This window comes from Pleurodeles waltl, chromosome 10 (genome assembly GCF_031143425.1).
Source record: "Pleurodeles waltl isolate 20211129_DDA chromosome 10, aPleWal1.hap1.20221129, whole genome shotgun sequence".
Classification (NCBI taxonomy): domain Eukaryota; kingdom Metazoa; phylum Chordata; class Amphibia; order Caudata; family Salamandridae; genus Pleurodeles; species Pleurodeles waltl.
The window spans coordinates 103,470,020-103,483,434 of NC_090449.1; the positions used below are offsets into that span (position 1 = coordinate 103,470,020).

The 13,415-nt window shown below is 40.1% G+C and overlaps 1 protein-coding gene across 1 annotated transcript in view; it reads left to right on the forward strand.

Moving 5' to 3' along the window:
- The window catches only part of UNKL (unk like zinc finger), a 453,251-nt gene that overhangs the window by 108,732 nt on the left and 331,104 nt on the right, over window positions 1-13,415 (forward strand). The window contains exon 4 of the mRNA XM_069209876.1: window positions 6,712-6,845. Within this exon, the coding sequence (XP_069065977.1) occupies window positions 6,712-6,845 (134 nt within the window). The remainder of the gene's footprint in view (window positions 1-6,711; window positions 6,846-13,415) is intronic.

A 13,415-nucleotide genomic window follows, 5' to 3' on the forward strand; every position in this document is an offset into this window, starting at 1 on the left:
CGCGTTGTACTCACATACTGACAACTCTGGGCGAAAAAACAGAGTTTGTCGGATTCAGGTCGTTCGTCTACGGCCTTCGGGTCTTGCCTGATCGTGCATGTTTATTTTCAACACTTCAGAAATGCACTGCTTATGGAACAGGCACCTTTTTTGCCCCAGGTGTCACACCAAGTACCCCCCCCACACAGACCTCCACTCTGTGTGCAATCTTTCTGTCAAAGAAGACGCTACAAGATCGTCGGGCATGTCAAAAAGAAATGCAGGTAAAGGACATCACAGGCTACTGCAGCAGAAGAAGAGGTCTTATCAATTTCGGAATTGGGATCCAAATCGGAAGCTGAAGATGGCGTGGAGTCACAACAGGTACCATTGGCGCAGCACGCAGGGAGTACAAAGTCCCATATTCTGAAGAAGCATGCTGCTTAAACAAAGACTAAGGCTATTGGGCCACCACTACCAGCAGACCATGGTTGGCACCGAACAGTTGCCAAGGTTGACCCGCCTTCCGGCTCGGCACCGAAGGCCAAGCCTAAAGACTCCTCACACAAAACAGCCTCCAAGGTTTCGGCACTGACCCAATCCAGGCTGTGTTTGGTTCCGAGAACATCGGTATTGAGTTTTTTTTTTAACATCGAAGCCAAAACATTCTTCAGTACCGAAAGCGTCCACATTCGGATCAAAATCATCTGTTTCGGTGCCAGAGCCTATTTTACAAACTATGGCTGAAAAGCTCGATTTGAAACAAAAGACTTTTCATATTCAAGCCAAATACTGGTCGGATTGATGCACAATTTGCCCATGCTAAGAAACAGTCTTCAGTTGAGGAGGATTCTAATGTACAACCAACTCCACAGAAGAAAAGGAAGAAGAACATTGCCACCAGTCCACTACCTCCACTTTTACCACCATCTCCTTCACCACAGTACTCACACTCCAAGGCGGAGGATTTAATACATTACACTCCATTAGGGTCACAACACTCCTTTATAGAAGATCGAGGGAGGGATGATGATGAACAAAAGCCACCATTAGATCCCTGGGACACATATGATATCGATCCACCAGGGAATACAGATCCTGATTTTGTATCCGGGAAAACCATCTCCACCGGATGACACTACATCTTTTAATGAGCTTGTAGCTAGAGCAGCTGCATTCCATCAGGTTCCATTACATGAAGACCCCCATAGAAGATGATTTTCTCTTCGAAATCCTTTCTTCCACAAATAGGGATGACTAGGCATGCAGAGAACATTTTTAAAGATCCTGTTTGTGCCTAAATCATTGCGCCTAGGGTTGATAAAAACTATAAACCAGCCCCATCAGATCCTGCTTATATTAATGGATAAATTTCACCAGTTTATTTAGTGGTCTCCAATGCTCGTAAAAGAGCTAATTCTCAAACTTCTGGGGAGGCACCTCCTCCAGATAAAGAGTCAAAGCGTATTGACGCTTCAGGAAAAATGGTCGGGGTTTAAGCATCAAACCACTGGAGAATAATCAACGCACAAGCCATATCAGCAAGATATGACAGGGCTCAATGGGACGAGAAGGAAGATCTTATCCAACATCTCCCAGAAGAATTTAAAAAGAAGGGACAACAACTTGTACTGGAGGGCGACTTAATCTCTAACAACTGTATCGGATCTGCCTTTGCAGCAGACACAGCTGCCAGGGGAATAAACAAAAGGGTACTATTAAGACGTTACACATAGCTGCGTATCTCAGGTTTTAAACCAGAAGTACCACAGACACTATTAAATTCCCCTTTTGATCAAAAACATCTTTTTAGGCCACAAGTAGACCAAACTCTTGAGAAGATGAAAAAAGATGCTGATGTTTGAAAGTCAGTGGGAGCTCTACAAACTCCTGGAATATCGTAAATCAACAGACAAGCAGCATCAGAATCCTCTACCTCTTTCAGATAGCAACACTCACCATCCTCTTCAAGAGGTCTTTATAGAGGATCATATACAGGAAACATCTGTAGAGGAAGAGGTGTCTCCATTCTTGCCACCCCTTCGACCTCAAAATAGTGACTCTCTTCTCATTCCCCACCCCACCCCACCCCCCAAAAAATCACACAACATCTGTTGGGGGTCGCCTATAACAATTTTCTCCCGGCTGGTAAAATATAACAGACCACTGGATGTTGGACATTATCCAGCATGGTTATTGCCTGGAGCTCATAACCACACCTCCAAATATACCACCAAAAAAGCACAAACTTTCTCTGGAACAGTCACAATTGTTAAATCAAGAGGTACAGGCTCTCCTTCAAAAAGGAGCTGTAGAGTTGATTCCCAGTCATCAAAAGGGAAACAAAGTTTATTCTCTATATTTCCTAATTCCAAAAAGATGAATCCCTTCGTCCAATCCTAGATCTCAGACCACTCAATCAATACATTCTATTAGAGCATTTTCATATGGTCACTCTACAAGATGTAAAACCACTATTACAGAAAGGGGACTTCATGTATGCCCTAGATCTAAAGGATGCTTATTTCCACATCCCAATACATTCAGCACACAGAAAATATATCAGATTTGTCATACAGAGCAGACATTACCATTTCAAAGTTTTCCTATTTGGAGTAAACTGCGTCTTGTGCATTCACAAAATGACTTGCAGTTGTCGCAGCACATCTACGCAGAAAAATCATTCATGTCTTCCCATACCTGGATGATTGGCTAATCAAATCCAGATCCCTTCAACAATGTTCGCAGCACACAGACACAATTACTTCCTATGCCAGTTATGGTACACCATTGACCTACAAAAGTCGCACTTGCAACCATCTCAAATACAGCCCTATCTAGGAGCTGTTCTAAACACTCATTTAGGATAAGCCTACCCCAATGCAATCAGGATTCAGAATATAGCAACTCTGTTAAATCAGATACTCTCCAATCAACGTATTCTGGCACGAACAGTCCAGAGAATTCTGGTGAAGATGGAATCTTGTATTGAAATAGTGCCACATGCACGGTTACACATGCAGGAGTGTCTGGCGAGCACAGGGTCAATTACACTATCTAGTGTTGATAGACAGCCGCACCTACTTTTCTCTGCAGTGGTGGAACACACAAAATCTAACACAAAGGGCGGCCATTTCTAGACCCTGTTCCCCAGCTCACTCTCACAGCGGATGCCCTTTTACAGGTTGGGAGGCCCATCTCATCAACCTCTCAATACAAAGGACAACAAACATCAAGCTCTAAACATAAATTAGCGCTCAAAGCATTCCTGATTCACCTCCAGGGCAAGACTGTTCTAGCCCTGACGGACAATACAACAGCCAGGTTCTATTTACAAAAAACAGGAGAGGGGACGCACTTTCTACAGTTGTCTCGACTAGCTAAGACAATCTGGCATTTGACAATCCGACACTGGATTCATCTGTTAGCAGAACACCTCCCGGGGATGGACAACAATCTTGCCGACATACTCAGCAGAACGAGGCAACAAGTCCACTAATGGGAACTCCACCCTCCGGTACAACAAAAGTACTTCTATCAGTGGGGATTTCCACACATAGATCTGTTCACAACAACAAGCAGCGCTAAATGCCCAAGCGTTGCCTCCAGATTCCCACACCCCCTATCCAAGGGCAGTGCTCTATGGAAAAATTGGACAGGGATATTTGCTTACGCTTTTCCCCCTCTCCCCCTTCTTCCCTTTGCCGTGCGGAAACTCGGACAATCCTCTCTCACCCTCATATTAGTGGCTCCCATATGGGCACGTAAACCATGGTTCACAACAATACTTGCATTCTCCGTAGTTCCACAAGAGAAGCTTCCCCTACGTCTGGACCTTTTAACTCAGAACCATGGAGAAGTCAGACACCCAAATCCCAAGGAAGTCTACCTTGCGATTTGGCTCCTGAGGTCCTAGAGTTTTGGTATTGGCATTTACGTCCTGAATGCATGACCATTCTTAAGAAAGCACGCAAGCCCACAACCAGAGCATGCTACATCGCTAAATAGAAAAGGTTGTTTATTGTCAAAACAAAGAAATTGACACATTGAATGTACCTATTCAAGATATTGTTTGCTATTTGTTATATTTTCAAACTTGTGGTCTAGCATATTCTTCAATACGGCTGCGTTTGGCTGCAATAGCACCTTACTTTCAAAATAGGCAGCATTTAACACTATTCAAAATTTCAGTCATTTAATCATTTATGGAAGGTCTTAAAAGAATGATTCCACTCACAGAGCCTCCAACACCAATATGGAATCTTAATATTGTGTTTACCAGACTTATGGGACCTCCATTTGAGCTTCACATAAATGTCAAATTCAGCTTCTTTCTTGGACAGTAGCTTTTTTGGTGGCAGTCACTTCACTAAGAATCCAGGCATTAACCTTAGAGGAACCTTTCTTTCCAGATACATAAAGATAGGATAGTACTTCATACAAACCCAAAATTTCTTCCAAAAGTGTTTTCCACTTTTCACTTAAATCAATCGGTTGAGTTACCAGTATTTTTTCCTCAACCTGATTTAGTTGCCGAAAGACCTCTACATACCTTAGATGTCAAAAGAGCATTATTATACTATATCAATAGAACTAAAGAGTTTAGGAATACTAAACAATTTTTTGTGTGGCTTTTTCACCTCCACATAAAGGTAACACTATATCTAAAGCAGGTATAGCAAGATGGATAATCAAATGTATCCAAACATGCTATATTAAAGCTAAACAAAATTTACCCATACCTCCTAGAGCACACTCACCTCGTACAATAGGTGCATCTATGGCATTCTTGGGAAACATACCAATTAGTGAGATCTGCAAAGCAAGCCACGTGGTCAAATTCACACACATTTACCAAAAATTTTGTGGATGTCTTCTCACAGCATCAAGCAAATGTTGGAAAAGCTGTGCTCCGTACTCTTTTTCAAACAATTGCAACACCCAAGGGCTAGCCACTGCTTTTGGGGACGGCACTGCTTTACAGTCTATGCACAGCATGTGTATTTACAGCCACACATGCCATAGAACGGATTAAGTTACTTACCATGTACGCATCTATTCATGGCATGTAGTGCTGTAGATTCACATGCACCTGCCCACCTCCCTGGACACCCGTGGCTGTTGCAGTATTCCCCAGATAAGGTTTTGAGTAGAGTCCTCTTAGACCAATTAGAGTTATGGGCCAAGGACAACTCTGTCCTCTCCGAAGCCCATATGGGTTCTGTGAGGGTCTGGATACCATTGACCAGTGTTTGAATCTTTATCTACTAATCAACAAATCTATGAGTAAAAAAAGGCTGTGTCCATCTTGCCTTTATGGACCTATCATCTGCCTTTTAATTTTGTGAGCCACGATAGGCTATGGGAGATGATTATCTCATTGGGAGTAGACGGACCTCTAGTGGACCTCCATAGATAACTGCACAATAAAGTTACCACTATTATCAGATTCAGCCCAGACAACATGTGCTCCAGCCCAATTAGGATTGTCAAAAGAGTTGGACAAGGAGGTGTCCCATTTAATTTCCTTGTCACCCTTTATATCAGTGACCTTGGGGCGAATCCTATGCAGCAAACATTGAGAGATCTGAAAACACCTTTGTGAAGAAATTGCTTGGTGTCCTTACTAGTTACTCAACATATTTGCCACCTAGAATTGGGCCTGCCATTTGTAGAGGATTTTGTTAAATTGTGCCTATCAATGCTCTCGACCTCGAATTGGTCGAAATGGGAAACTAATTTTAACCGTTGTGTGATTTTACACTGCCTGGGACACGATAGCCCTCTTTTGATCGGCGGCTGCAATACATTACTGAGCAATTTGGCAAGTTAGGTGGACCAGATTTATTCAGCAACCTAGTGTGCATCTCTGTACCCATAAAAATGTATTTTAATCGTTCTTAGTGCTGAGGGTGAACAAATTGATTTAATCAAGAGCTTTGCAGCAAGATACTGTTTCCTTTCAACCTCTGAGGCTATGGAGCCATATTTGGGCTCCATTCAGAATGTCTGACACAGGTTCTATTTAATTTACTTTCAATTTGACACTGCTCATTATATTGTCTCCTACCCTACTGGTGCTTGAAAGGCATAGAGTTAATCTATGCCTGTGTGACTTTGAATTAATGCAATCTTTGTTAGACTTCATTTTCTCCTGTAAGTTGTATAATAAACTTAGGAAGTTGTTCCTGCTACCTCTACTGAAAGTTCTAATATACGACAACGTAGAGAAGCATTTCTTCATCTCCCAACTGCTTCAATCTAAATTTGTGTGCTCGACGTCTTATACACTTTTATGGGCTGCTGTAGGTGTTAGAAATTTGCCTCAGGCAGATTTATTGATGCTCTTTATTGGCGCTTTTTAAACTTGGATGTCTCAAATGTATGTATGCATTTGTATTTTATCTCTGTGTTTGTCTTTTATGGCTCTCGTTGTATAAAGAATGATCTGATCTGAAGATCGGCTGTAGCTCAGCTCTTTTGCATCATGTTTGAAGTAAATAAAAATAATGTTCTGACTATAGATATCCCCCATACTCTAAACAAAGACTATGTTGTGCGTAACTCATTAGTATTTCTACCTTCATTACCGTACTCCCCATGCAGGTCTGGTGGCAGTTTAAAATACAGTGGCATTTAGTTGATTTCAAACCCTCTACTAGAGACTGGTTTTATGAAACAAATACTATGTGTTTTAAAACAAATTAAATTAATGAATGTAACTTGTTTCAGAGAAATGCAGGCGCAGGAAGCCTTACAAAATGGGCAGCTCGGAAACAGCGATGGCATCCCTGACCTACAGCCAGGTGTTCTGGCTAGCCAAGCTATGATAGAAAAAATACTTGGGGAAGATCCAAGATGGCAAGGTAAATATGGTGGTATCTTTGTATGTCGAGCTATTAAAATGGAATATTCAGCTGAGAATACCACAGAATTATCAGTGACCATGACCGGAAAGGGGCATGCAAACAATATCCTGTCTACCTTCTTCCTCCCAGGTAGGGTGATGCCAGTTGGTATAGTGTCTGTTTTCTCCAGCATGCTTAACACGTGAATGGAATGAAAGACAGGTGCCATTGGTCTGACATGACTTTCGGTATGCTGTTTATTTAACCAGAGAAGTAGGCACACCGTATCCGCTTAGTGCCAACTCACATAGCGTTAGTACTAATCCAAGAATTTTGGTTTTATTCTTGGTCCAGAAGTGGCTGCTCTGTTAATTAAAATCCAGCAATGTGGCTTTTACGTCACTGTAATTGCCCTGTCAGTCTTTCCCCTGAAGCACTATAAATGCAATCAGCACAGTACAGATATACACACCGCAGTAGAAGAAAATGTAAAAAGAAGAAAAAAAAAGTAATGATGGCTGCGGATCCTTCTTTTTTGAAGCTGATTAAAGGGTTGACGCACAAGAACCAGAGTGACCCGGACACTAAAGAGATAAATGCTTCAGTACAGAAGACCGTAAAGCAAAAGCAGTCGCTGCAATGGGCACATGTCCCAGCCACATTTATAAAAAAAGAAAAAAAATGGTTTATATGTGATTGTCAGCAATCACCTTCTGAAGAAATAAAAAGCAAAACGATGTATGGAGTTCTCTAAGGTGCGGACACCTACTGGTGGGGAATTCATTGTGGGAAGTTAATTGGCGGGGAAGATGGAACAGAGAAGTTCCAACATGTATGTTCGAGTCCCTGGCGCTATAACCATATGCCATCTTGTTTCTCATTTGTGACTGAACCATTATTTTTCACTGTGCAACTCTTGGCAGAGTCCTCTGACCAGTGTTCTACATGTTTCGGTATACGGCTCACCAATAGAACAACTGTTTCTTCTGGCTTCTGATCAGTGGAGAAGGGTATGCAGGCTGAAAATCACTGCCTTTCCCCGCTTGCATAGAGTGCATCTTTCTCAAAGAATACTATGATATAGCCTGAAAGAATACTGTGTGCAAAGCAGTGTTGAGCTCCACTTCATCATAACTTTGAATGGAGCAGGAAGGTGTCTATAAATTTTCCTTCTCTGGCTAAAGCTTTGAAGAACTTTCTTTTTTTTAGTTTAGAATTTACTTGTTAAATTCTGAATTGCGTCTGGCTGCTTTACTTTTATCATTTACTGTTATGCCAGTGCAATACTAATAGAATTTAGTGTGTGCTGAGTTTCAAGGAGAAGTTATGCTCCTGAGATTTAAGTGAAGAACAAATTAATGAACCTGCGATATACCTATCCGTGATTTCTCATAACACTTCAAAACTGTTTAATAGTTTTACTCATGGATTTGGTGCAGGTAAGAAATTGTTTCAAGGCTGTGAAGATGAGGAATGTGTTATTTGTCCAGTTGGGAATACCTATTTGACATGTTTTCCAAATGATGGAAACACAATTGAGAAAGTGAGACCTACAAAAAACAATATCCATACAACAGTAACACTTTATACTGTTTATCTTGAATCCATCAAAGAAAACAAAATGTCACCACAAAATGCCCTTCTCCTGTTTGAAACACAAAAGAACTCTTATAATTGCCATCACCTTAGATGTATCATGAATTTATACCTAGTAATATCAAAAGCTGCCCAGATTATAAAAGTATTTGGAAACATGAATGTGTTTGCCAGTTGGATTTAGATAAAAATGCATGTAGTAGAAGTGTTCCAGATCATGTGTTTTTTATTATTATTCGTAAATATTGAACCGCCCCACCCAGGTGTGGAATCATGAAACACGTGCCAACAGAGTGCAAAACCTGCAAGTGAAGCAAAAATAAATGCCCAGGTAAAAGCAACATTTACCATGTATTTTTTTTAAACTTTAAAAAAGTGTAAGGAAAATAGGGGAAGATCGATCAAAACTGAAAAAGCATTTGCACTGCTAGTAGATCTGGCTTACAACTGAATGTGTCTGAGTTACTGGTGAATTTAGTTTCTCCGTACCTCATCATACATACACTTTGTCGTTCAACCTTGCATTCAGGTACCCATTCATCTATCAGAGTCATTTTTACATTCATCCACTCGCCTCTCCACATAACTTGTACACAAACAAGCGTGTGCAAGCTTTTTTAAAAGAATAAAAGTTGAAAAATGAAATATGCTACTGCCCAAATGTGGCAGATGTATTGCTGTGAGCAGGCATCTTGTAATAGTATTGTGTATAGTGATCACATGCTGTACAAATCGAAGACTGATGATATGTTGCTTCTAAGTGTAGTGGTTATCTTGGAACGGTTACCTAAATGATCAAAACCCTTTTAAATAGCTGCCCTGTTTTAGAAGCGTGTGTCGTGCAGAATGTGGTGAATTATAGACAATGAGAACAGTAAGCAAGAAGTCTGTAGCTTTGTCTCGGGAACTGCCTGGTGCTCTTAAGTACATAATGAAAAATATGAAAGAAAAAAAGGGGGCATATAAAAGGAGAAAATGCACAACTAAAGTGACTGGTGCACACACCCAGACACAGAAGTGCACTCAATTTGAGGTGATGGGCAAAATGTCTACTCTGAGGGTGCAGTAGAGTCAGTGGCTGAAGCGTTCTGACCCATTATCCAATGCTATGACTTTCTCTTTGTTCTACGAGCTTGGGGAACAGCTAACACTGGTATACCAGATCTAAAAGGTACTTTAATTCCTATCTTACTAGATGCTATGCTAAAAATAAAACATATATAACGTTACAGCCGGAAGAAAGTTACGCAACCCCTCCTAAGAGGTCTAACAAGGACTTCAAATGCAAATTGTCTGCTTCAAGGGCTTATCCGTCGTGGTAACAAATACCAACACTTGCCTACTACAGTAATCTATATATTTTTTTTTGTGACAAACTTTCTGTCTACAGATTTCAACACAGTGTAATAACAATACACTGTTAAAGTCCTGTTTTTAGTGACATGCTTTGCACTATAAATACCACTATAAATACATCAATCCTACTTCCTTTGTTATAAACACTGTAGACATAAGGCATCTGATGTAACTTCTTCCAATTTCCCAATCGGGTCTCTTGCCTTTAACATTGTCTTGTCACCATAGCCAACACTAGTCTACTATAGATCAGGTCTCTTACCTTTATCATTGTCTTGCCACCATATCCAACACTGGTCTACTGTAGTGAGCATTAGCTTTGCCATAAGGCAACCACCTGTCATACATGCATAACTTTATAAACATGTACAATATTCCAGTTGGCAAACAATATACAGCCTCTCCTAAATTGACCTAATGAGGATTCTGACAATGCTCATCTTCTACTTTGAGGGTTTGCCAGTGGGGATATCCAAAGCCAAATACCCTCCCTTGGTCATCTGTTAGATTACATGTAACAAAATACTTGTTTACAGGCTTCATAACAGTCCTCCATAAAAGGCCTATATGCCTTAATGTGTTTTCCACAGTAAATAAGATCGCCAACAGCTTTTATTGTAACTTTTCATAATAAGCAGATCGGGCCCTTGGCATCTGACAAAAGTTTTCGCCATGAGACAATTCTGGCTATATACTAAATGATTAGCCTTTTAGTATTACCAATTAAAGCCTACTTTATTGATCATTAACTTTCCCACACGGCAGTCAGGAGGCATAGAGTCTTAAAATGTATTGCAGGAGAGATCTTTCAATCTCAGAGTTTGTCTAGATAACCAAACATTTGCCTATTATTGTAATTTGAGTTTCCATGTAACACATTACAGATTAAAGATTTTAACTAAAATATTCTGATCTACTGCATTTGTTATAGATTTTCATAAGAAACAATTAGGCCTATGCCTTTGGATATAACTCCCAAAGAACCAAATATGCATACTACCTCTGTCATTGACTTGTCAAAAAAATAACTCAGGCCTACTGTATTGAACAGAAGGTTAGCACAAGACAACAGTCATAATATTACACATATGTACAAAATTCCAGCTTGTAAAGCAAAAAACAAGTCCTTATTAGAGGTTGTAACATGGCTAATCACAATACAGATCTGCCTTTACTGTATGTAAGAGGGGAGTGAATAACCATCACCAAAACATTGCCTACTACTGTAATTTCTAAGATTCCGTGTAACAAAATACCTGTATTATTGCTTTGACACTGTGAACAAGAATCCATCCTTAGATGTCTATTGGCCTTAACGTGTGCTTTAGTATAAATAAGTGAGCCCTATTGGCTTTGTTGTAACTTTTAATAACAAAAAATCATACATATGGCATCTGACTTTATCTTTTCCTGATTAACTAATCTGGCAGGTAGCCTTTATCATAGGCTTGTTAACATAAACAGCTTAGGTCTGCTGTATTGGACATGAGTTTTTCCACAAGGCAACCATTTGCATGGAGTCAGAAAAATACAAATATGTACAACATTAACGTTTGCAAAAGAATAAACTCCCTTCCTAAATTGGCTTATAAGAGATTTCCACAGTGCACATTTTCCACTCTAGGGTTTGTCAGATACTGTAATGAACAAGATCTTTCCTTGCTACAGTAATCTGTTAGATTGGATGTAACAAATCCCTGCATATAGGTTTTACCACAATGTAATCATGATCCACCCCCACAGGCCTACTGACCAATCATGCCTTTTTCACTATAAAGAGGTCTGCTCTATTGCCCTAGTTTAAACTTTTCACAATAAACCGTTCTGACATCTGGCATCTGTCTCACGTTTTTCAAATGAACAATCAGGCCTATTGGCTTTATCATTGGCTTGTCACCTTATCCAACTCAGACCTATTGTACTGAACTTAGGCTTTCCCGCAGTTAAGCCCGGCCAGCTGCCTTTGTCATACATTTTCATAATAAAATATCAGACCTACAACATCTGACCAATTACTGCATTGGCATGTTCACGCAACCAATTTAGGCCTACTGTATTAAGCATGTTTCCAACAGGCCATAAAGTGTAGTACAAGAGCTTTGTTCAGTTGAAGCACACAATGAATTCCCAATTAGATGCTTTAGTTAGTGGAATAAACCTGTTGGGGGAGCCAAAGCTCTACTCCAATACTGATTCTAAAAGTTATTTTTCTCTTGATCACATAAGGTCTCGTGACAGCTGTGCCATCAAATGCAGCCTAAAACTGTGACTTGACATACAAAGAAGCATTACTGTCTAAAACATTTTTTCATATTCCTTTCTTCATGATGAAAAAATGAAAAGGAAAGTGCCCCCATTAAGCATGCAGCCACTTGGAATAAAAACTGTGGTGTCAACTTTAAGTCTGTCAATAGATCTTTGCTCCAGTTCCTTTGATACTTGTGGGAGGAGGTGGGTCTTCAGGAATTTACCAGTGATGGAGAACTGGTATCCGTCACTATGTCTTCTGTATAAGACATTAATATGAATAAACAATTAATAGAATAACATTCCTCTCCCTTCTTAAAGTCAGCGAGAGAGCAAAGAGGAATGAAATTGATGGAAACCAATTAGTATGGCAAAAACGTGATACATGCTTATTAAATGGTTGAGGCATCTTATTGGATTCAGCATTGTAGCCAAGAAACGAAAAAAGTGTCTGCATGCACTCTGGATAGAGGAATAGTCTGCTGTTCCATTATTCACAGAAAAAAAAAAAAACTTTATAAGGAATTTGCGTTCTAGTCATAGTCAAAGTGATAGGTTTAAGTGCAGTTAATAAAAGATTCAATGCCACCGTGATATTTAAACAGTTATAATTGCGTTACACACAGTACCCAAGTGGACACTACGAAAGAATAATTCATTACAGTGCTTCGTCAGGGTGCTAATAAGTGAGCCAAGGTGTAAAAAGACCAAGATCCCTTGGTCCACTAGGAAGCACAACCAATAAACAAATCTGTCAGATAAGGTCTCCAACAATACACCTTCAAAAAGGGTACACTGGAATCCGCTGGCTTGAATAAAGCTTGAATTGCCAATGGAAGACTTAAAGCTTGAAGCTCCTAGTTTCTTCATTTGAGAGCTTTCTTGGATACGTATGGTGTGACACACCTCCATTTTGGAGAGTATTCACAACCTTAATCTTCATCCTTCAGAGCTCCTTATCTTGAATAGGTCCATGTCCATATGATGGTGTTTAAAAGTTACCTCACAGAAAGCACACTCCTCTGTTCAGAATGGCTTCTCACCATAATATTCATTGGCCCGCCAGCACTCAATAGAAGTTCAAACCAGTATCAGCAAAGTCAGTGTTGCAATCTTAAAGTGTTTCTTTACTGATAGGCTAATTTGTGTATAGTTATGTGGGTGACTGAGTGTATGAATGTCAAAATGATGGTTGGAAGAAATGCAGGATAAATGTTTGGATGGACCTATTACTGCACATAGGGAGCTAAATACGAACACAATGAGCTACTCAGATCTGACCTAGGCTTGTGGGGTCTTCGTGCCACGGTATTATCAAGTACAACATACAACTAACTAGAGGGAGCACTGATTAAAGAAATCAAGGTGAGTTAGGTGTGGAAGGAAAGA